The 24,884-nt window shown below is 66.8% G+C and overlaps 1 protein-coding gene across 2 annotated transcripts in view; it reads right to left on the reverse strand.

Annotated features, from left to right (window-relative positions):
* Nucleotides 1–4,712: 4,712 nt before the first annotated feature.
* ZNF423 (zinc finger protein 423) overlaps nucleotides 4,713–24,884 on the reverse strand; it is a 172,613-nt gene continuing 152,441 nt past the window's right edge. For both annotated transcript variants that reach the window (XM_084905458.1, XM_084905457.1), the window contains one exon: nucleotides 4,713–5,291. In XM_084905458.1, the coding sequence (XP_084761584.1) occupies nucleotides 5,262–5,291 (30 nt within the window). In that variant the 3' untranslated portion in view covers nucleotides 4,713–5,261. The remainder of the gene's footprint in view (nucleotides 5,292–24,884) is intronic.

Genomic DNA, 24,884 nt, shown 5'->3' on the forward strand with positions numbered 1-24,884 from the left:
TATGCTGCTGCCGGGTGTGGTACATGTGCATGTGCGGGGTCTGGGCCTGTCTCCGTGTGCGCGTGTCTGAGGGGGCGTCTGTGTGCACCTGCCTGGTGCATGCTGTGTGTGTGTGTGCATGTATAGCTCTGTTGTCTGTGTGTGTACACGTATAGCTCTATTTTAGAAAAATATATATTTTTTATTGATTTTTTTACAGAGAGGAAGAGAGAGGGATAGAGAGTTAGACACATCGATGAGAGAGAATCATCGACCAGCTGCCTCCTGCACCCCCTACAGGGGATGGGCCTTCAACCAAGGTACATGCCCTTGACGGGAATCAAACCTGGGACCTTTCAGTCTGCAGGCCGACGCTCTATCCACTGAGCCACACCGGTTTCGGCCATGTATAGCTCTATTGTCTGTCTGTCTGTCTGTGTGTGTACATGTATAGCTCTGTTGTCTGTATGATGGCCTGAGTTTATGTATTTTTTGTTTTTTGTTTTTAATATTTATTGACTTTTTTACAGAGATGAAGGGAGAGGGATAGAGAGTCAGAAACATTGATGGGAGAGAAACACCAATCAGTTGCCTCCTGCACATCCCCCCATTGGGGATGTGCCCGCAACCAATGTCCATGCCCTTGACAGGAATAGAACCTGGGACCCTTCAGTCTGCAGGCCGACGCTCCATCCACTGAGCCACACCGGTTAGGGCCTAAGTTTATGTTTGAAAAATAAAATAACCCAACTGCAGAACTAGTCGTAATAATAACGGAACAGCTGTGTGCTCAGCGCTTTCACCCACTCAGTCCACAAATACCTCCGGAGCCTCTGCCATGCCCTGGCACTGCCCTGGGTGCTGGGGAGATGGCGGAGAGGAAGCTCTGCCCGCTGGGAGCGGCCCTCTCCAGGGCTCCCACGCCATCCCCGGAGCAGGCCGGGACTGTACCCAGGGCCGGGAGGCTGAATGGCCTCCCAAAGCCGGGACTGGAGGCTGGACGGGAGACTGACCACAGTCCGGCAGCCCCCATGCTCTGCCTCTGAGCCCCCCACTCCAGGCGGACCACGTGGGCCTACCAACCCCACCCCACCCCAATCCACCCACCCACCCAAAGGGGAAGAGCCGCAGGTCTCTGGGCGGGGAGCAGGATGTTCTGAGGCTGGGACCTGGAGCCTGCCTCCCGGGAACCCGCAGGGTGGGGAGGCAGGAGTGAAGAGTGACAGGCAGGCACCCACAGGTCCCGTGCCTCCGAAGGGCGCCCCAGGGCAGGGGGCGGCTACCTGCTGGAGATCCTTCTCTGGAGCTCCTCAGAAGTTCCAGGCCCTCGTCCTGGGAGCCAGCCCTCTCCTCCCTGTGACCTTGACCCAGGCTGGGCTGGCCTCCCTCAGCACCCTCTCCCAAGGTCAGAGGGAGGGCGGGTGGGTGTGGCTGTCAGGCAGGGCCTTTGCAGGACCTGTTTCCGGTTCTTCCTGAGTTTGGGGCGGGCAGGGCCAGGGCCGGTAGGTGCCGGGGCTTGGCGCTAAACCGTGGCCAGGGCAGGTGTAAATTATGCAAAAGCTATTTCCGGAAACTTCTCAGATTTCTCCAGAGAGAGAAATTAATTTGCCTGTTTGGGCAAATAACACCCCCCCACACACTTTCCTTTTTTTTCTTCCTGCTTAAGGTCATTTTGTTGAAATAAAATTGATTAACGTTCTCCTTAAAGTTTAAGTAGAAACTGCTCAAACATATTTTTATGCACAGGAAGCACGGTTTGCGCGGGCCCTTCCAGTAATTAATAACCACAAATACATTATCCCTGCCGCTCCGGGCACAGCTGGCACTGAGGGGCGGGGTGCCAGGGCGGGGCCGGTGCAGAGCCGGGTCAATCAGAGCACGGGGGAGGGTTAGATCGTGGCCTCTGCAAACTGGGGTCCCGGATGGACCTGCGTCCAGCTCAGCGTGGCCAGGAGGTCTCCCCAGGCAGAGGCACACCCCGGGGGACTCACACCTCGAGCCAACCCCAGGGAAGAAGATGGCTCTCCATGGCGGCCAGAACCCTTGCCCAGCCCGGCCCCGCCTGCCTGCGCGGCTCAGGGCTGGAGCTTTGACCTATGAGCCAGGAGGTCAAGGTCTAATCCCGGTCAGGGCACAGGCCTGGGGTTGCAATACGGTCTCCACCCCCAGGGCGGGGCGTGCAGGAGGCAGTGATCCACGAGTCTCTCCTCCTTGATGTTGCTCTCTCTCCCTCCCTCTCCCTGCCTCTCTGAAATCAATACAAAGTTATTTTTTTAAGCTATATTTTATTGATTTTTTTACAAAGAGGAAGGGAGAGGGATAGAGAGGTAGAAACATCAATGAGAGTGAAACATGATCAGCTGCCTCCTGCACACCTCCCACCAGGGATGTGCCCGCAACCAAGGTACATGCCCTTGACCGGAATCGAACCTGGGACCCCTCGGTCCGCAGGCCGACGCTCTATCCACTGAGTCACACCGGTTTTGGCCAAAGTTATTTTTAAAAAACCCTTAGCCACCTGCTTCTGGAGCCCTAGGCAGGTACCCAGTGGCAGGGGCCTGAGGCCTCGGGGTCAGCCTGGGCAGCAACTCCCCCGCAGAGCCCCTGGATGCTGACAATTCACACACGCCAAAGCCAGTGACCTTGAACCCTTGGCTGCCTGTCACCTCGCCCACCCTCCACGGCTGCATCCTGCTCCTGCATCCAGACACAAGAGCCTGGCTCCATCACCCCCCCCCCTCCGGCTGGAAGGAGGGTGGGGGCCTGGGTGCGTGCTGTCCCTTCAACGGCCAACCCGCTACCGGGCCCTCAGACCTTCCCGTGAGCCCCCCATGCCTGTCCCAGGCCCCGGGACTGAGCGGGGAGCTGCCTCATCCCAGCTCCAAACCCTCCGGCTGGAGGGAGGCGGGCCGCCCCCAGAGGGCAGGTTTATGGTTCTCCTGCACCCTCCCCGCCCGATGGGGGCAGGTCCAGCCTGGGAAGGGCCTCGGGGTCCCCCTCCCAGCCCCCTCCCTGCAAGCAGGCTCTCCGCGGAGGCGGTGCGGGGGCAGAGCCAGCCGGAGAACAATGGGCCGGGTGAGGGGAGCCGTGGGGTTCCGGGCTGCCTCGCCATCACCATAAACCTCATTACCTCGCGGTCCCCCAGGCTGCCTCCCTCCTCACCCACGGCCTCCGCCGCTCGGCTGCCGGCTCCCACATGGCGAGAAAAGCTCTTAGGCCCCCCGCTGCACTTTTAATGGGGGCAGTGACTAATTTAGCCCTCCGCCGCCGACCGGCAAATCGCATCTTCCCGTGGGCGCTGGCTGGGTCTCACCTGGGCTCCGTGGGGCTGGGGATGAGATCCGGGCTGCGGGGGGCCCAGAGCCGGTGATGGGGAGCCCGGGACGCCCAAGCCCTGCCCCCTGTCTCGGCTCTGGGGGCTCCGGGGGCCACCAGGCCTGGCTGTGGCTGCAGGACAGCTGGCCCAGCCTTCGGCCACACGTGGGGACACACCGATGCCCACCCTGAGGCCCTCCCCTAACCCGGCCACGTCTCCGGGGCCTAAAAGGGGGATTTCAGGGCCTCGGGCTTCCAGGAGGCGGGAGCCCTGAGTTGCAAGGGCAGCTGCTCCGCTGTGGAGTCTGCCCTGTGATTGGCAGGTGTGGGTGCCTCTGGGGAGGCGGGGTGCCCCACCTGAGCCAAGGCGAGGTCCCAGGAGGCAGAGGGGCTCTCTCCCCTCCCGGAAGCCCCGGGAGCTGCGGAGGCTGGGGTAATTGCTCCCGATTCCACGCCCGTGGCTCCGGATTGCATTATAATTAGGCGCAATCTGCCCGCCTGCTCCGTTCGGGCTCTGCGGAGGGCCATAACCAGCCTTCCTGCCTCCTGTGCGAAGTTAACGAGGGAGGGCTTCCCCGGGCCGGCTCCGGAACCCGGCCCGACTGGCGGCTCCGCCGAGCCCGGCATGACGGGCAGGTGTGGGGGAGGGCCGGGAGAGAGGCCCAGGTGCCGGGTAGGTCCCGGGGCGCAGCAGGGCCAGGGGAGGGGGAGGCAGGCCCGGCGGGGAGGGTGCAGAGTGGCAGGAGACACCCATTCCGGGGGCTGGCAAAGGCGGGTGGCCCCCGGGGAGCAGGGACCCCTGAGCCTGTTACCCTCAGCGCCCCCATCTGCCCCACTGGCGTCTCTGCACCAGCACATCCCACCGGTGGGTCTCTGCGAGGGAGGGAGCCCGCAGCCCCGACTGGAACCGGCTCCTGCCACCGCCCTGCCTGGCCAGGGAAGGGTTAACCACGTGGCTGACTGCACCCGCCTTGGGGACAGCCATCCCACCGGGAACCAGGGGCACCAGGCGGCTGCTGTGGAGAACCGCCCACTCCCCCCGGGGCCTCCGTCTCCCCATCCCTCAAAGCGGGGGGCAGAGCTCATTTTGGGGGGGCTTCCCACTCGGCGGCCCCCGCCAGCTCCCCCGGCTGTGAGTGGGCACCAGGCGATGGCCCTCCTCCTCCCAGGGAAGCTGGGTCTATTGTGTGCTGGTCCTGGCACCCGGGGTCCCACAGGAACTGGAGGACACGCCCCTCGGGCGACCCCCTCCTCCCCCAGCAAGGGCCCCAGGCTGGGAGGCGAGAACCAGGCAGCGAGTTTCCCTTTTATTAAACCGCCCGGCGGCCCCCCGGCCGCGGCCACGTTCCGGAGCGGGCCCTCGGGGGCCCGGCGCCGCCGGCCACACAGCCGCAATCACTGTCCGGCAAACTGGCAGATCCAATCAAGGCATTCGTCTTTAATTAAAAAAAGGGAAGGGAGGTATTCCGACATCGCCAAGCAATCACGTCACAATGCACAATTACCTAGAACTGCAATTAAAAGGCGTTAACCGAAGGGGGGAGGGGAGAGGGAAGGTGTAGAAAAACAGAAAGAAAAAGAAGCCGAGGAGAGAGAGAGAAAGAGGGGAAAAAAAAAAAAAAAAAAAGGACCGCACTAATTCTTCCTCTTTAAAAACTATCCGTATAATACATGGGGGAACAAAGGACAACGGGCTCAAAAAAGCGGGGTCCCCTAACTCTAGACACGGAGTCTAAAAAGCGCGCTAGCTGGAGCCGGGCAGTAAAAAATACTGAGCATGGAATACTTTTAATCTCCGCCATTAATATTCATTTCCAGCTGCTTATAATAGCAGCGCCTCGTGGCCAAGTCATTAGAGCTTTACATCTGGGTTGCAAATGACACTTTGATTGGATGTGATGTTCCGGCGGCCCTCGGCACGGCGTCCGCGGCAGGCCCTCCGCCGAGCGGCGTCCGCGGCGCGGCCCTCACTGCGCGTGCTGGCTCATGGTGTGGTTCTGGGGGCAGAGAGAGGAGACACGCGTGAGGGCAGAGGAAGGAGCCCGCCGGCCTCCGCCACCCCCGCCCCCGCCCCCGCCTCCCCACTCCGCGCACGCAGGCCGAGCCGCAGAGACGCGGCGGCGACTCCGGAACAGAATGCAGCCGGGGGAGAGGGCACCGGGGACGCAGCTGCCAGGACGCCACCGTTGGCGACGAGGGGCCTGGGGATCGGTGCCCGGCGCTGCCACCCTGGGCTCCGATGAGTGGTTTTTTGCCGTTCGGTCTCACCGTGGGGATGGCGCTAGGAGGGGAAGGGGGAGTGCCGGGGAGGGATCAGGAAGGACAGGCGCCCCGTCCGCTCTAACGAGGAGGGGGAGGAAGTCCTGTCTGATCCCGGCAAGCTGCCCCCAGGTCCCCTCTCTCTCCGTCCGGCCCAGGAGCGGCTCTGAGCCCAGCGCAGGGACAGGCACGTGTGCCAAGCAGCTCTCCGGCCGCCCGGTGGCACAGACCTGCCGCTGGTGGTGGTGCCTGCGGCCCCGGCAGCGAGAGTCGCCCAGCAGGGAGGGCGAGGAGGGAGGGTGCCTGCCGCGCGGTCACATGACAGCGCTCCGGCCCGAAGAACAGTGTGAAGCGTGGCCAAATCCGCTGGCACCCAGGGCCCAGGTGACCCTCCGGCCGGGTGCTTCCCTCTTGCCACAGCCCAGCCCGCAGCCCAGCTGAGCCTGCCAGCAGTGCGGCCGGTCTTCACAGGGGCCAGTGGCCGGGGCAGGCGCTGGGCTTTGGCCTCTAAGGGCCTGCAGGGTTTTTTTTGTTTGTTCCTTCCCCGGGGTCTATGCTCCAAATCTAGACCCATCGCACCAGAGCCTCGTGACGCCCAGAGAAAGGAAGCAAATCTCCCTGTGGCTGAGGAGCCTGCGTGGGGGCAGCACAGACACCCCAATCCCGGCCGCATCTCAGGGATGCTCCTGTCTCCCCAGACCCAGGAGCTCCCGGCCTGCGGTTCTGCCGACGACCACCAGGGGGCAGACGTGACCCTGCGTCGCTCCTGGGCTCCGGGTCTGGGCAGGGAGGGCCCCAGGACAATGCCCGGTGCCTGAGGCTTTGCTGGGAGGCCTGAGGACACCCCCACGCGGGCCCGGGCCCTGGAGCAGCCGCCCCCCACTGCAGGCACCGCTGCCCCTGGCCTCGGCCTCCGTGCTGCTGTCACCACCCCCTCGGCCAGCTCCCAGCCAGGCAGGGGCAGCGTCCGGCGCTCCGGCAGGAGATGGGGCTGGCGCAGGGCGCAGGTGCCAGCCTCTGCTGGCCGCCTTCCGCGGGCTCCTGGCACAGGCCACATGGCCGGCGGGTGGCACGCGCCCACGCCCGGCGCTGTCACAGGTACGTCCCTCCCAGCCTCCCGCAGCCTCACACGGTGGGACGAGGTGCGAGGAGAACAAAGAGGCTCCGTCACCGGCTTCAAGGTCACCCCGGCAAAGGGACCCCGGAGAGCAAGGGGCTGGGACAGGCAGGGGGACTTCCCACGCCCCCGGGCACCCCGACCCACGGACCGTCCGCACTCCGCCCCACGCGCGCACACACCCTGCCAGCGTGGCCGGGCACCTCGGCGGGGGCGGCGGGAACCCCGGGGCTCCAGCGGGTTGTCTGAGACCACAGATGGGTTGCAGCGGTCTCCATGGGAACGGCCCCCTTGCCCCCAAACCGGCACCTCTCCTCCCACCTGAGCAGGGACACCCAGCAGGTCCCTCAGAAGCCTACGCACCCTTCATCCAGCCACCCTCCACCCAACCCTCCTCTGAGCCTCCAGCATTCGCCCAGTCTGTTCCACCTCCTCTCTCCTCCCTCCGGGTCAGCCGCTCTGGAGGCCACTGCCTTACCACAAGGTCAGGCCCCATCTCCAGCCCCGGAGGCCCAGGCCCTGGGGGCCCACCCCCCACACACCCAGCACCCCTCGCGGCAAGCGGGAGGCCTCTGCCCAGCAGCCGGCAGGGACCTCGCTTCCGTTCCGGCCCTACCACCCTCGGCCCAGCGCCTGGCACGCTGCGCCCGGCACCACGGCCCAGGAACCACTGCCAACGGCCGCCACCCCCAGGGCCACGTGGCCGGGCTCTTCTCTATTTGGGGGGGCTGGGAGGGGCTCACTCATTCATTCACTCATTCACTCATTGCACACACCTGCCAGGTCACAGCCACGTGCTCACTGCTGGGCATTCGGCAGCAAAATGACCGCAACCCAGGGCCCAGGCCGGGCACGTGTGGGCCCCTCCCCTGAGAAATCCATGTTTCCATGGTGAGGGGGGCCCTGGCCCCGGCCCCAGGCCCCGGTGGCAGAGTAAGGCGGCAGGACAGGGACGCAGCCCCCACACCCAGAGCCTCCTACGCCCGGGTCCCCCCCAGAGCCGCCGGCTGCACGCGGACCCACGTCGCCTCCTGCGGGCGCTGGGTTGGGGGAGACACTGTGGCTGACCCCGTGCTCCCACTGCCCCCACGAGCCACCCTGGCGGCTGGCGGCACAGAGCCGTTCCCAGGAGCGGGGACCGGCCCAGGGTCCTGCCCGAACCCGGGAGATGTGCCTTCCGGGGAAGAGCCGATCCCCGCCCGCCTGCAGGACGCCCGGCTCCTGGGCTCTGCTGCTCGCTCAGCGCCACGTTCACGGAGCCGCCGAGGGGCAGGGAGGGGGTCAGGCCCCCAGCCGTTCCCAGCTCGTGGCCAGGAGGGGGTGGGGTTCACTCCCATACACATTCATACACCTTACACACACCCCCCACACTCCACACACCACCACCACCACCAAACATACCACCCCCACACACACCCACACACATATACTCACACACACCCCACACTCCACACCCCCCCACAGAACCCCACACCCCACACACAGCACACCACACACTCCACACACACCCCACACTCCACACACCACCACCTCCATCACACATACCACCCACACACACACCCACACACATATACTCACACCCCCCCCCACACTCCACACCCCCCCCACAGAACCCCACACCCCACACACAGCACACCACACACACACACACACACCCTCCACACACAACCCCACACCCCACACACAGCACACCACACACACACACATACACCACACTCCACAGCCCCCCACACACAATCCACACCCCACACACAGCACACCCCCCCCCACACACACACATATACTCACACACACCACACACCCCACACACCCCCACACCCCCCACACAGCACACACCACACACACACACACACACACACACACACCATGCACACACCACACACTCTGACGAGAGGACTTCTATGGGGAGATGCTAGGGAAGATGCTGGCCTTCTAGTTGAGTCTCTGAGGACACCTTGCACTGGGTGCATACATGTGCATGTGTGTGAGTGTGCATGTGTGTGCGTGTGTGTGCAGGCATGTGCACACAGAGGTAGCTTCCCTCTGACAGGGAACCTCCCGGATACGGGCACGGAGCGCAGGTACCAATGATGGTCACAGCTAACCTGCACCTGTGGGCCGCAGGCCATTCTTAACCCTTCACACCGATGAGCTCACTGGGCCTCCGTACTCGGATTCTCCCCATTTCACCAGCGGGAAACCGAGGCACAGAGCGCTGGGGCCCCCTCCCTGCACCTCCGTCAGTCCCGGCAGCCGGGTGCTCCCTGCGGTCTGCACGGAGCCCAGTCTGCTCTGCACCACAGCACCGCTGCCTGCAAACCGGAGGCGCCGCGTGTGCCGGCGGCCATGAATGATTCATGAGGCAGAGCCGCTCAGGGTGCGGGCGGTGGAGACAGCCTGGGAGGAAGGCGGGCTGCTGATGCGAGATGAGGCAGCCTGCCCTTCGCACTGGGCCAGGGGAGCCACGGGAGGTATCGGAGCTGTGGAGTCACCCGAGAGGCCAGGACGAGGGAGAAGCTCGAAAAGTTGTATCTCGGGACCTTCATGCTCCCCATCTCCCTCTGCTCCCTTCCTGCGACCCTCCCAGCCCCCCAACACACACGCACACACACACACTCACACAGGCACACACACACTCACACACACACATGCATGCGCACACGCACGCGCACCCACACTCACTCGGCCTCTCCCTGGGGTGGGTGCGGGCGCAGGCAGTCGGCTCCCGCTCTGCTGGTCTCACCGGCAGCCCCTGCGGCGAGCACTCATTTCTGGAGGCGTCTGACGGGCGTCCACGGGGCGCGGCGAACAGATGGCCTGTCTTGAGGCCCGTATGCTCGCTGGTCTGCACTCCTCACCAGCGGTGAGCGCACTCGAGAGCAGCCGTCAGCAGCCCAGAATGAATGCTCCGAGCAGCTGAGCCAGCGCACGTCACTAAATGAGAGTGACGGCCCGGGTCCCCTCAGCGCCCGCCTGGTGACGCCGGCGCCCCCGGGGGCCGGGCTGTGACGTGCGTGCACCCCCCTTTCCCTGGGCCCCGCCCCAGCCGGTCGGAGTTTACCCACTCACACAGGCGGCAGGAACAGGCTCACTGTGTGGAAGTGACCGCCCCCCCCGCCTCCGCCCCGGCGTTAAGGTCCTGGGTGCAGCTGGCGCCCACTGGCCTGGGGCAGCCCTGGAAGGTCCGTGGAGGCCAAGGCGGCTCCTCCGTCTATGGGGACGTGTGTGAAGCTTTCCTGGCTCTGCCAATAGCCAGACAGCCAGACCCCCAAACAGACAGACACCCAGCTACACAGACAGACAGCCAGACAGGCACCCAGACACCAGACAGCCAGTCAGTTAGCCACACAGCTACATAGCCAGACAGCAGCCAGACAGCCAGATAGCCAGACAGCCAGGCAACCAGCCAGATAGACAGACAGATAGACAGACAGACAGACAGACACCCCGACAGCCAGACACCCAGACAGACAGACACCCAGACAGACAGACACCAGACAGACAGCCACGCAGCCAGGCAGCCAGGCAGGCAGACAGGCAGCCGTCTGCTACTCCTGAGCAGCAGGGAGCGAGCCTCGCACTCGCAGCCCGGAGTGTGTCTGTCTCGTGTGAGCCGTTCACCTGGAGTGCCCGGCCTGTGGGGTGCGCCTTCGGGGGCCGCAGGTTGGCTTTTGGGGGCGGGCGCTGGCTGCCTGTGAGACCCCAGCGCAGGCCCGGGGTCCCCCGGGGCACGTGAGGAGCGTGGGGCCCGGACTGCTTGTGTTGGAGGGTCCCCCAAAGGGGCCGCCCGCGGGGCTCCGTCCGGCTGCTGAGCCCACGCGGGGGACAGCGCCCTCTGACCCCCGATCCCCGGCTCTGCAGCAACGGAGCACGGAAGGCGGCCAGGATGAATCCCATGAACGAGAAAGCAGCTTCCTTCGAGGAAAATGTGGGAGAAAATAATGTAAAAAAAAGAAAGAAAGAAAGAAAAAGCCCATGAACGCCCCGTGGGCCTGTGCGGCTCTGCGCTTTGGAAATACACGGAGCACAGACGCTGGGAGGGCGGAGGCTTCTGTCCCGCCCCCATCCAGGCTCCGCCGTCCCCACAGCATGGGGACGGTGATGGGGCCGCGGGCGGGCCGGGCTGCCCTCCGAGGCCAGGCCCAGGGCCCGCTGCCGGCGGAGAGGGTGGCCCGAGGGAACGGCGTAGGAGCCGGCATCGCTCCGGGCAGCCGCGGATCTGCCCACCTCGGCGACAGGCCCCCGGACCCCACGTCCCGAGGTAACGGGGCTGCTTCTCACGGGAGGAAGGATCCCCGGCAGCTGGCCCCGCGGGGACGGGTGCCTGATGGACACGGCCTAAACACCTAGAACCAGGCGGCCGCGGACCCCTCTGTGCACCGTGGCCCCCTCCTGGGGACCGGGAACCAGCCCCTGGGGGACAGCTCATCTCAAATACAAATTCAGACACGGCCCCTGCCCTCACTGAGCCTGCCCGGACCCCTTGAAGGTGTGGATCCACCGCACGGAGCCGGCAGGAGCCCAGCACCCGCCACCGCGGACTGAGGGGAGACCAGCTCGAGGCTCTGAGACCAGAAACACGGCGCTGGGCAGGCGGCTGCCCCGACCAAGACAGGCCTCTCCTCCCCATGGCCTGCCATTCCAGTGGTCTGAGCGCGCGCACACACAGACAGACACAGACACAGACACACTCAGCCCCCCCACACACAGACACACACACACACACAGACACACGCACACATCTACACGCACACAGAGACACAGACACACACGAGTGCGCGTGCACACATGCATACACGCACCTACACACACATGCGCGCGTGCACACACACACACACACACACACACAAACACGCAGCCCCAGTGGGTGGAGCGACCTATCAGAGAGGCAGATTCAGTAACAGAGGAGCTGCAGACGGCCTCCGGACCAGCGGGGCTGGGCAGGGCTCTGCCGTGCAGGCGCCTGGATGGAGGCCTCCAGCACAGAGCAGTGCCATCTGCAGGCGAGTGCAGCCCAGGCCAGGTGCACAGACACCCCACCGCCCCAGGCCCACACGTACACACACTCACAGACACCCCACCGCCCCAAGCCCACACGTACACACACTCACAGACACCCCACCGCCCCAGGCCCACACGTACACACACTCACAGACACCCCACCGCCCCAGGCCCACACGTACACACACTCACAGACACCCCACCGCCCCAGGCCCACACGTGTGCACACACTCACAGACACCCCACCGCCCCAGGCCCACACGTACACACACTCACAGACACCCCACCGCCCCAGGCCCACACGTACACACACTCACAGACACCCCACCGCCCCAGGCCCACATGTGTACACACACTCACAGACACCCCACCGCCCCAGGCCCACACGTGTGCACACTCACAGACACCCCACCGCCCCAGGCTCACACGTACACACACTCACAGACACCCCACCGCCCCAGGCCCACACGTACACACACTCACAGACACCCCACCGCCCCAGGCCCACACGTACACACACTCACAGACACCCCACCGCCCCAGGCTCACATGTGTAACACCCTCACAGACACCCCACCGCCCCAGGCCCACACGTACACACACTCACAGACACCCCACTGCCCCAGGCCCACACGTGTGCACACACTCATGGACACCCCACCGCCCCAGGCCCACATGTACACACACTCACAGACACCCCACCGCCCCAGGCCCACACGTACACACACTCACAGACACCCCACCGCCCCAGGCCCACACGTACACACACTCACAGACACCCCACCGCCCCAGGCCCACATGTACACACACTCACAGACACCCCACCGCCCCAGGCCCACACGTACACACACTCACAGACACCCCACCGCCCCAGGCCCACACGTACACACACTCACAGACACCCCACCGCCCCAGGCCCACACGTACACACACTCACAGACACCCCACCGCCCCAGGCCCACACGTACACACACTCACAGACACCCCACCGCCCCAGGCCCACACGTGTGCACACACTCACAGACACCCCACCGCCCCAGGCCCACACGTACACACACTCACAGGCACCCCACCGCCCCAGGCCCACACGTACACACACTCACAGACACCCCACCGCCCCAGGCCCACACGTACACACACTCACAGACACCCCACCGCCCCAGGCCCACACGTGTGCACACACTCACAGACACCCCACCGCCCCAGGCCCACACGTACACACACTCACAGACACCCCATCGCCCCAGGCCCACACGTACACACACTCACAGACACCCCACCGCCCCAGGCCCACACGTACACACACTCACAGACACCCCACCGCCCCAGGCCCACACGTACACACACTCACAGACACCCCACCGCCCCAGGCCCACACGTACACACACTCACAGACACCCCACCGCCCCAGGCCCACACGTACACACACTCACAGACACCCCACCGCCCCAGGCCCACATGTGTAACACCCTCATGGACACCCCACCGTCCCAGGCTCACATGTGTAACACCCTCATGGACACCCCACCGTCCCAGGCTCACACGTGTGCACACACTCATGGATACCCCACCGTCCCAGGCTCACACGTGTGCACACACTCATGGATACCCCACCGTCCCAGGCTCACACGTGTGCACACACTCATGGATACCCCACCGTCCCGGGCTCACATGTGTGCACACACTCACGTGCACCCTCAACCTCACACACACACAACCACCCCACTGCCCGCCTGCCGTGGTGGTTCAGGCATGGCTGCTTCTTGTCGGATTCCATCTCCCGCTGTGCAGCTGCCCCGTCCCTGCGCCCAGCACTGCCTGGCCCCTCGAAGCCCCCCTCCTGCTCCCCCGCCGACGATCCGGGTTCCCCGGGGCTTGGCCTCCTGGCAGGGGAAGCTGGGAAGGTCCGGTGCCCACGAGAGGCACAGCCAGGTGCTCCCCCGAGGCAGGGAGGGGGGTCTCTGGGGGTACCACGGGTCCCCACCACACCCAGGGACACGCACCCCTGTCCGTGGTCCTGAAAGCCCCACGGCCTGGTGCCCGCTGCCAGGAAGCCGTGTGAGACCACCCTCCTCGCGCTCCCCGGGCGGAAGCCTGTCCCCCCCCCCCCGCCCCCGCCCCAGGGCCTTCCTGCCCCTGTGAGCCCCGCCCCGCGGTGAGCCCCGCCCTGCAGCACCTGCACGCCTCTGCCTGCACGGAGCTGGGCGTCCCCGCGTGGCTCTCAGCTCTGGGCGGCGCCTGGTGTCAGCGCAGGGCCCGCAGGTGCTGGGAACAGTGAGGAGGCAGAAATGGCCGCCGGCGAGCTGCGCAGCCAGCGAGCCTGCACGAGGGGCAGCGAGGAGCAAACCAGAGCCCCTCCTCCACGGTCGGGACTCGGCGCCCCGCCAGGCCGGGAGGACCTGGGCCGTCAGCCCCTCGCTCTCGAGGAGCCGCGCCCTCTCCGCCCGGCAGTGCCTTTCTAACGGTTCTAGAAAAGGAAACCCCGTTGGGCCATGTTAGGAAAAAAGGCCTTTACACCTTTAAATCCTCACACGTCCACATCGGATGAGAAAACCCAGCTCCCCGTACTGTCTCCGTGTGTCAGAGCCCACAGGCAGGACGCCCTGCCAGGAGCGGGGACGGAACCCCGGGCAGGAGGAATGTTCTGGAAAACCCAGGCCCCGCGTCACTGACTGTACCCACACACCGGTCCCTGACCCAGCCCGGGCCTGCAGGTGCTCTCAGGGCTGTTTTCAGACTCCGATCACCCCCTGGCCACCATCCTCACAGCCCTCCCTCCTCACAGGAACCACCCTCCCTCCTCACAGGAACCACCCTCCCTCCTCACAGGAACCACCCTCCCTCCTCACAGGAACCACCCTCCCTCCTCACAGGAACCGCCCTCCCGCCCTCCTCCTCACAGGAACCGCCCTCCCCGCCCTCCCTCCTCACAGGAACCGCCCTCCCTCCTCACAGGAACCACCCTCCCGCCCTCCCTCCTCACAGGAACCACCCTCCCTCCTCACAGGAACCGCCCTCCCCGCCCTCCTCCTCACAGGAACCACTCTCCCCGCCCTCCTCCTCACAGGAACCACCCTCCCGCCCTCCCTCCTCACAGGAACCACCCTCCCGCCCTCCCTCCTCACAGGAACCACCCTCCCTCCTCACAGGAACCGCCCTCCCTCCTCACAGGAACCGCCCTCCCCGCCCTCCCTCCTCACAGGAACCGCCCTCCCCGCCCTCCTCCTCACAGGAACCATCCTCCCTCCTCACAGGAGAGCCTTCCTGCCTCCCTCCCATCTTAGAACAGGAACCCGCGGACGCAGAGCCGCCGGCGGGCGTTCTGCGGTGATGCCCTCAGAAGGCACGGCCCACTGCCCCCGTGGCTCCCGGCGCCCACGTGGCCGGCCCCTCGCCGGCAGCCCCTCGCCGAGAGCCCGGCGGCAGGCCCGGCGTGCGGGAGCCGGGCCTCATTTGCGGTGATGGATGGGCCCATGCGCCAGCGAGCAGCGCCGCAGCTGAGCCGATTACGCCCAATGATGGCGGCGGTGTCAGGAAGCACTGGGCCGCACACCCTCGCCCGGGCGGAGAGGGCGTCCAGTCGGGCGCAAAGCGGAGGGCGAGGGGGACCCCCCTCCCAGAACGGCAGGCTCCTCCGAGCGGCCCGCACCGAAGGGCCGAAGGACACGGTGGCCCAGCCTGTCCTCCCCACTCGTCCTCACCCAGCTCCCAGACCGACTGTGCGCACAGCACCCTCACCCAGCTCCCAGACCGACTGTGGGCACAGCACCCTCACCCAGCTCCCAGACCGACTGTGGGCACAGCACCCTCACCCAGCTCCCTAACCGACTGTGCGCACAGCACCCTCACCCAGCTCCCAGACCGACTGTGGGCACAGCACCCTCACCCAGCTCCCAGACCGACTGTGGGCACAGCACCCTCACCCAGCTCCCAGACCGACTGTGGGCACAGCACCCTCACCCAGCTCCCAGACCGACTGTGGGCACAGCACCCTCACCCAGCTCCCAGACCGACTGTGGGCACAGCACCCTCACCCAGCTCCCAGACCGACTGTGGGCACAGCACCCTCACCCAGCTCCCAGACCGACTGTGGGCACAGCACCCTCACCCAGCTCCCAGACCGACTGTGGGCACAGCACCCTCACCCAGCTCCCAGACCGACTGTGGGCACAGCACCCTCACCCAGCTCCCAGACCGACTGTGGGCACAGCACCCTCACCCAGCTCCCAGACCGACTGTGGGCACAGCACCCTCATCCAGCTCCCAGACCGACTGTGCGCACAGCACCCTCACCCAGCTCCCAGACCGACTGTGGGCACAGCACCCTCACCCAGCTCCCAGACCGACTGTGCGCACAGCATCCTCACCCAGCTCCCAGACCGACTGTGGGCACAGCACCCTCACCCAGCTCCCTAACCGACTGTGCGCACAGCACCCTCACCCAGCTCCCAGACCGACTGTGGGCACAGCACCCCACCCTCACCCCTGCCGGGACCAGGTGGGCCCGCTCTACGCTTCCCTCCCACCACCAGGCAGAACTCCGGGAGTCCATGAGGCGATCCAAGGATCCTCCATACCCCCCGTCTGTCCCATCCCATCACCTCACGTGTGTGTGTGTGTGTGTGTGTGTGTGTGCGTGTGTGTGTGCGCGCGTGCAGTGTCAGGGGAGGGAGAAATAGGTGCCAGGGAAGCATGGAGTTAAAGTGGATGAGGAAGCATCATGAAAGGATGTGGCTCCTGGCACTTCCCCAGCACTCATGGAGGTGGAGCTGGATGGCTGGCTGATGATGAATGGTGGCAGGTGGATGGCTGGCTGAATGGATGGATGGAGGACGGATGGTCAGTACATGATGGAAGGATAGATGAACGTGTAGATGAGTAGAGAGTGGATGAACGGATAGTGAATAGAGAGATGGGTAGATGAGTAGATGAGTGAATGATGGACGAATAGATGGGTGGGTGTAGGTGGATAGATGGATGGATGAATAGGTGGGTGGATGGGTAGATAATGGATTGACAGAAGGATAGAGGGTTGATGGATAGATGGATGGATGGAAGAATGAGTGGGTGGATGAATGGATAGATGGTGGATGGGTGGATGGATGGATGAATGGATGGAGAGATGTGTCGATGATGGGTGGATGGATAGATGGGTGGAAGGTGGATGGATGGATGGATGGGTGGATGATGGATGGATGGATGGATGGAGGGGATGGATGATAAATGAATGGGTGGATGAGTGGATGGAGAGATGAATGATGGATGGATGGGTGGATAGATCAATGTGTAGATTTACAGATCAGTGGATGGTGGGAGGATAGATCGTGAATAGATAGATGGGTCGATGAATAGATGGGTGAACGATATGGAGTAACGGATCGATGGATGGATGGATGGTGGCCTCGGGGAGTGAGTTAGCCACTCTGTGCCTCGGTTTCCTCACTTTAACAGTCCCGGCATGGTGAGGATGGAACGGTTCAGCGGATAAAAGAGCCAAGGACAATGCCTGGCACCTAACGCACGCCGTACAAATGTCAGCCGCTGTGTGACAAGCAATGCCCGTGTCTGAAACACTGACAGCCACTTCAGGTCCCCAACCCCCCCAGGCGCTGTGCTGTGCACATGCTCATTCCGGAGGCAGTGACTGGGCCCTGTGTGCCTCTGGCCCGCGGGGCGAGGGCAGCCGGGCTGGGAGCTCCTCTCGCTCTGAAGGGAGGGGAGGGGATGGCGTGCTCTCTTACCCCGCAGGGAGCCCCGTCCGCCCGGCCACGTCCGCTCCCCATTTTACGGATGAGGAAACTGAGGCTGAGAACGGCCATGTCCCTGGCTACGTTGTACAGCTGGGAAGAGGCAGTGCTTGGATCTGAGCCCTCGTGACCAGTCCTAAGGCCACCTCTCCTTCCTCACCGCCCCCGCTGCCCCACTGCCTCTGCGCCAGTGACCCTGAACCTGGCCCCGCCCCCTCCCAGCACAGTGACCTCACCGCGCCCCTGGCCCGGCCCCGGCCGGTCCGTGTTTGATCTTGTCTGAAGCCCAGGAGCAGCGGAGTGCGCGCTCGCTATTGACACAGCAGAATGAATTCTCGCCCTGCCCTCGGCCTCCGTGCCCGCCCGCCGGCCTCTCCCGCGAGGGCTGCCGGCGGGCGCTCCCGAAATGCCAACCTGCATTTCTCATCTTTAATTTCTTCCTAAATGTCATCAGCAATGGCTGCTGCTCGGCCAGGAGGGCGGTGCGGGCTCCCGCAGGGAGCACCCATCCTGGCCGCGGGGCGTGGGGCCGGGCACCCGCGCGCCGGCCCGGCGGGGTGGGAAGATGGACTTCCGGGTCGGGAGACAGAGTGGGGCACGGTTTTAACCCGGACGGGGCTCTGGGCACAGTGTCCGGGCAGCAGTCCCCTCTCAGGCCCCATCTCGGCCACTGCCTCGCCATGCCTCAGTCTCCCCGTCAGTAAAATGGGAGGAAAGACAGCATCGGCCTCATCGGAGGGTCCCTATGAACAGGACGAGCAGCGAAGGGCTCCCACGGTGCCCGGGGCTGTCGCCGCCCCTGCTGTTCCCACCAGGTGAGTGGGCCCTGCCACGTCCCTGCGGAGGGACAGGGCGGAGGCTCCCGTCTGTGAAATGGGACAGCCACGCCCTCAGTTCCACCCCCGCCCCATCCCGCCAGGCCTCCCAGGGCCAGCGCGGTGCCCACGTTCCACAGCCCCCGGGGCCTCCCGCCCGGACCTCCAGGGCGGCAGGTGGCCACTGCCCAGGGGAGGCCGGGGCGGGGGCGGGGGCTCACAGACCAGGTCGCACACCCGCTTCACAGCGACAGCCGCCCCCCAGGGCCCCGTCCTTCCTCCCTGTGGGTCGGACGGCGGTGACACCCTCTTCTCTACGTTGGGGGGAGAAGGGGGCAGGGCTTTGTAAGGTGCCCACCTCCGGGAGCCCCAGGTCCTCAGGGCGCCTGCTGTGATTGGTAGCTCACCGCCTCGGAGAAACTGAAGGCATGTGCCCGGCGGGGGCCGCGCCGGCGAGGGGCTGGGCTCCCGGCGCCCGGTGGCTGCTGGCCCGGCTGCTGGCAGCGCCCCCGTGCCCATCTGTCACGGTGGCACCGCGCCCTCCAGCGCGGCTCGGCCCCCCGCCCCGGGCGTAAGTGACAGGCTCTGATGGGCAGACGGGCAGCCCCAGGCCCATTCCGAGTGCCATCTCTGCCCGGAGCTGGCCGCTGGGGGCGCCCCCTCCTCGTCCCCACCTGGCCTCCACACACTTCATCGCTCTGCGGGCAGAGCCCGGGGCGCGAGCATCTGAGCACAGCTGGGCAGGCGCCCGGCCTCCCCGGCGGTGACCGCGGCGGCTGCCCAGGCAGGACGGCCCGCGCCCAGGAGCGGGAGGCCTCTCGGTCACCTCTGGACGCTGGCCCTTTGGGAGGGGGTGGCCGCCGGCCCCCTACGCCCGGCACCAGAGTCTCCTGCAAGCCCAGTGCTGGGGTGCCTGGGTTCCCAGCCCGGCAACCCCAACAGCTGGGCAGCGCGGGGCCTCAGTGTACCTTCGGTGGCGTGGCGGTCACAGGACGCCACGCTCCCGGGTCACGGCGAGGTCTGGAAGCCTGTCCCCACGGCACCAGGCTCCCGGGGGCCCTCGGAAACGTGTCTGGTTTCCACGGCGCTGCGGCCAGTGACTCGGGCCTCCATCCTGGGCCCGGTGCCACACACACACACACACACACACACGCACACGCACGCACATGCCACACACCAGCACACGTACACCCACACACGCACGCACATGCGGCACGCACGGCGCTCGCGCACACAGGCGCACCGCTCTCTGTCACGCCCCCGTGCTCCATTGTCTCCGGAATCCCGCCGTGTGCCATGACCCAGTTCGTGCGCTCACGGATGCACACAGGCGATTCCCACAGAACGCCGCTCTGGGCGCGCAGGGACGCGGTCCACGCTCCCCTGGCCGCGGCCTTGCTCCGTGCCCGGTCCAGGCTCGGTCCAGGTGACGCAGCGAGGGGGCGGGGCCCACCGAGCCCGCTCCGGGCCGGGGAGGAAGCATCCCAGGGGGGGTCAGGTACCGGGTCCGAGGGCAGGGCCCGGCGTGCCCTGCGGAAGGGCATGGGCTGCGTGTGAGCGTCCCCCGCCCCGCGCTTAATCAATGGCAATCGTTGAGGCACAGGCAAGCAGGCAGCAGGAGCTAATCCTTTCATTGCGTCCGCTCCAGCCGGGCTGGCCGCGTGGCCCCCGGGGCCTCAGGAGGCATTTCCTGCCGCCGCTGGGTCTGTCCGTGAGGGCGCTGGGCCTCCTGGGTCCCGGCAGCCCCCGGCCCCGCCCTGAGGTCTGCCGGCAGCCAGCTCTGTGCTCCCCACGTCCCTGTAGGCGCGCGCGCGCCCGCGTGTGTGGGTGTGTATGTATGTGTGTGTGTGTATGTGTGTGTGTGTGTGTGTGTAAGTGTGTGTGTGTGTAAGTGTGTGTGTGTAAGTGTGTGTGTGTATGTGTGTGTGTGTGTAAGTGTGTGTGTGTGTGTAAGTGTGTGTGTGTGTGTGTGTGTAAGTGTGTGTGTGTGTGTAAGTGTGTGTGTGTGTGTGTGTGTGGCGGGGGGACGGGGTTGGGGAGGGGACTGGGGAGCTTGAGGTCTTCGGACCCTGCCTCCAGGACTGGCATGAACCCTCCTTGCCCCGAGGCCTGGCCAGAGCTGGGCTCCGTGTGAGGTCTGCCGGCTCCCGGCCTCCGGCTCCTGCCCAGCGGCCGCGGTCCCCGGGCCAGCTCCCCACAGGGGCCCCGGGCGCTCTCACCCGGGCCGCCTTCCGCTGCCGCTGCAGCCCGTGCTACCTGCGTGGCCCAACTACGAAAATAGTCCCGGTCCCCCGGCACCGAGGCTTTTTATAGCGCGGCCCCGCAGGCCCGCGTGAATCTATTAGCTCACGCACACGGCAGCGGGCGAACCTCGGGCTTCTCTGGGCCTCGGCGGCCGCCCGATCCAGCTCTGCGCACGCGCCTCTGCCGTGCCCTGACCTCGGGCCGCGCCCGCGCCTCCCGAGCCTCGTCCCCTTGTCAGCCCGGGAGTGCATCCAGGGCTGTGCTGAGACCAGTTCAAGCGAAATGTTCAGAGCGAGCTCTGGCCCGCAGCGGGGACCTGCCGGGGGGGTGGGGGGCTGGGGGGCTGTTCTCTTTCTCCTCTGTTTTGGGCGGGTCCCGTCCAGCATGCCAGAGCTGGCCCGGCTAGGCTGGCGATAGGCACGCTCCCTGTCCCCTCCCCCGTGATGCTGAAGAGCGGGGTTCAGGGGAGCCGTCAGGAAGGCGATGAGGGTCTGCGGGCACGGACTGTCCGCAGGGACTCAGGGACAGCTGGGCGGCATGGCGGGGCCCGCCCCTCCTCTCGGTCAGCCCGGCCCTGGCAGGGCGCCCAGAGCCCCAGGCCTCCATCTGCCGAGGCCTGAGGCCGGACGCTCAGGCCGACGGCCCTGACCTTGAGGGAGTCTGTGGCCTGCAGCCTGTCTCACCCCCAGCCAGCCCCGCCCCGCCCCCCGACCCCCACGGGGTCCGGACACAGGGACAGACAGAGGAAGACAGGTCTCCACGGAACCGACAGGGGCCGGGTGGTGCGGCCGCCTTCCCACACCAGGACCCAGGACGGAGGACGGCCGAGCCATGTGAGGCTGAGTGTCCCCGCCTAGAGGGAGGGGTGCCTGAGTGCTGGGAGCAGGACCCCGAAACCGCTCCTGGCACCAAACCCACCCGGACCCCTCCCGTCCAGAGGCCCAGCTGGAGGGAACTCGCCCCTGACCTGGGACGGCCAGAGTCCGGGGCCACTCTGAGCTTCCGCCCACGCCCGGAGTCTCAGGGCCGCGGAGGCACGTGGACAGTCCCCTCCTCCTGACGGCGCTAACACACCTGCCGACGCCGGTGCCCGCCCCTGCCTGCCTCCAGCCAAGGCCCTTCCTGGCCAACGGGCCTGGGGCTCCTGGAAGTGAGGCTGGACCCGCCCAGCCAGCACGGCGAGCACTCGGTGTGGGCCTGCATGTGCGTGTGAGCATGTGTGTGCAAGAGTATGCAAGCACGTGCGTGTGTGCACATGTGGGCATGCGTGTGCATGGGGGCGCTCGCTGCCTGCATGTGAGGAGAACCTTGTGAAGTCTCCTCCACTTCCGCCCCCACCTGCAGCCCCGCACCTACTGCACCTTCTGTTTTCCCTGCCAGCGTTTCTGCCCGTTCCCGGGGCACCGCTGACACAGACACCCAGGCCGAGCCCGTGGAGTCTGGCTTCCCTCCCGTGGCACCTGCAGCTCCTGAGCCGGCCCGGGAGAATGCCTGGACCTGTCCTTCCGCCCTCCGCCCTCCGCCCTCCGCCCTCCGCCCTCCGCCCTCCCCGCCCTCCGCCCTCCGCCCTCCGCCCTCCGCCCTCACCGCCCTCCGCCTTCCACCCTCACCGCCCTCCGCCCTCCGCCCTCCGCCCTCCGCCCTCCGCCCACCGCCCTCCGCCTTCCACCCTCACCGCCCTCCGCCCTCCGCCCTCCGCCTTCCACCCTCCGCCCTCCGCCCTCCGTCCTCCGCCCTCACCGCCCTCCGCCCTCCGCCTTCCACCCTCACCGCCCTCCGCCTTCCACCCTCACCGCCCTCCGCCCTCCGCCCTCCGCCCTCCGCCCTCACCGCCCTCCGCCCTCACCGCCCTCCGCCCTCACCGCCCTCCGCCCTCCGCCCTCACCGCCCTCCGCCCTCCGCCCTCCGCCCTCCGCCTTCCACCCTCACCGCCCTCCGCCCTCCACCCTCCGCCCTCCGCCCTCCGCCCTCCGCCCTCCGCCCTCACCGCCCTCCGCCCTCCGCCCTCACCGCCCTCCGCCCTCCGCCCTCCGCCCTCCGCCCTCCGCCTTCCGCCCTCACCGCCCTCCGCCCTCCGCCTTCCACCCTCACCGCCCTCCGCCCTCCGCCCTCTGCCCTCCGCCCTCCGCCCTCTGCCCTCCGCCCTCCGCCCTCCGCCTTCCGCCCTCACCGCCCTCCGCCCTCCGCCTTCCACCCTCACCGCCCTCCGCCCTCCGCCCTCCGCCCTCTGCCCTCCGCCTTCCGCCCTCACCGCCCTCCGCCCTCCGCCTTCCGCCCTCACCGCCCTCCGCCCTCCGCCTTCCACCCTCACCGCCCTCCGCCCTCCGCCCTCCGCCCTCACCGCCCTCCGCCCTCCGCCCTCCGCCCTCCGCCTTCCACCCTCACCGCCCTCCGCCCTCCACCCTCCGCCCTCCGCCCTCACCGCCCTCCGCCCTCCGCCCTCACCGCCCTCCGCCCTCACCGCCCTCCGCCCTCCGCCCTCACCGCCCTCCGCCCTCCGCCCTCCGCCCTCCGCCTTCCACCCTCACCGCCCTCCGCCCTCCACCCTCCGCCCTCCGCCCTCCGCCCTCCGCCCTCCGCCCTCACCGCCCTCCGCCCTCCGCCCTCACCGCCCTCCGCCCTCCGCCCTCCGCCCTCCGCCCTCCGCCTTCCGCCCTCACCGCCCTCCGCCCTCACCGCCCTCCGCCCTCCGCCCTCACCGCCCTCACCACCCTCCGCCCTCCGCCCTCCGCCCTCCGCCCTCCGCCTTCCACCCTCACCGCCCTCCGCCCTCCACCCTCCGCCCTCCGCCCTCCGCCCTCACCGCCCTCCGCCCTCCGCCCTCCGCCCTCCGCCCACCGCCCTCCGCCCTCCGCCCTCCGCCTTCCACCCTCACCGCCCTCCGCCCTCCGCCCTCCGCCCTCCGCCTTCCACCCTCACCGCCCTCCGCCTTCCACCCTCACCGCCCTCCGCCCTCCGCCCTCCGCCCTCCGCCCTCACCGCCCTCCGCCCTCCGCCCTCCGCCCTCCGCCCTCCGCCTTCCACCCTCACCGCCCTCCGCCCTCCACCCTCCGCCCTCCGCCCTCCGCCCTCCGCCCACCGCCCTCCGCCCTCCGCCTTCCACCCTCACCGCCCTCCGCCCTCCGCCCTCCGCCCTCCGCCTTCCACCCTCACCGCCCTCCGCCCTCCGCCCTCCGCCCTCCGCCTTCCACCCTCACCGCCCTCCGCCTTCCACCCTCACCGCCCTCCGCCCTCCGCCCTCCGCCCTCCGCCCTCCGCCCACCGCCCTCCGCCTTCCACCCTCACCGCCCTCCGCCCTCCGCCCTCTGCCCTCCGCCCTCCGCCCTCCGCCCTCCGCCCTCCGCCCTCCACCCTCCGCCCTCCGCCCTCCGTCTTCCGCCCTCACCGCCCTCCGCCCTCCGCCCTCCGCCCTCTGCCCTCGGAGAGACAGACAGGGCGCGAGGCGCGCTCTGTCCTCATTCCTGGCGGCTGTGGGAGCGTGTCTGCAGTTCTCCGGGGGAGCAGCCGGGAGGAGGGCCGCCAGGTGGCGTGTCACACGCGTGTTTCTCTGCAGAAGCAGCTCACAAACCCGCCGCCGCCATGTGGCTGGGCCCCTGTACTCCCATCGGCCACGTCTGGGCGCTCCGGCGGCTCGTCCACCCCCGGCCCCGCGCGGCGTGGCCGCGGCTCGTGTGGTGTAAGTCGCGGTGGCTTATCACCACGGTTCCCGCCGGCACAGGGGCCGGAGCACCCACACCTGGCAGGGGAAGCCTGAGGGTTTGGCTCACGTTTTGTGGGTCCCCTCCCCGTCACCCTTCGCGAGCTTTGAGTTTTGTTTTTCATGTTCTGGCTACAAACATGTGGCCTGTCAGTGGTTCCGCCCACGTCTGTGACTTCTCACCACGTAGCAGTGTCCTTTCAAAGACTAAACTTCTTAGCCCCGTGGTCGGCAAACTCATGAGCCCACGGAGCCACATATCGACAGGACAACGATGGACATTCCTTCGGAGAGCCACGTTTTTTAAACGTAAGCTTCTCCTAACGCCGATTCTTCAACACAGACTCGCCCAGGCCGTGGTGTTTTGTGGAAGAGCCACACTCCAGGGGCCACAGAGCCGCCTGTGGCTCGAGAGCCTCGGTTTGCCGACCACTGTCTCAGATGCCGAGGCACCGTCCAGGTCAGATAATACCTCTTCCCTGCTGGGCTTCCCACGGCAACGGGGTAAAACCCCAAAGCCTCGGCTCCCTGCAAACCTCCCCGTGACCGGGCCACTGCCAGCCCCTCCCCAGCCCCGTTCTCTTTGCTTCAGCCGCACTCTGCCTTCCGTCCCAGCAGCACACCGAGCTCCCTGACCACAGGGCCTTTGCACGGCTCTCTCCCACATGGGCTCTCCTTCTCGGCACCCAGGCCTCGGTTCAGATGCGACC

This window comes from Pipistrellus hanaki (genome assembly GCF_964339955.1).
Source record: "Pipistrellus hanaki genome assembly, chromosome: 15".
Classification (NCBI taxonomy): Eukaryota; Metazoa; Chordata; class Mammalia; order Chiroptera; family Vespertilionidae; genus Pipistrellus; species Pipistrellus hanaki.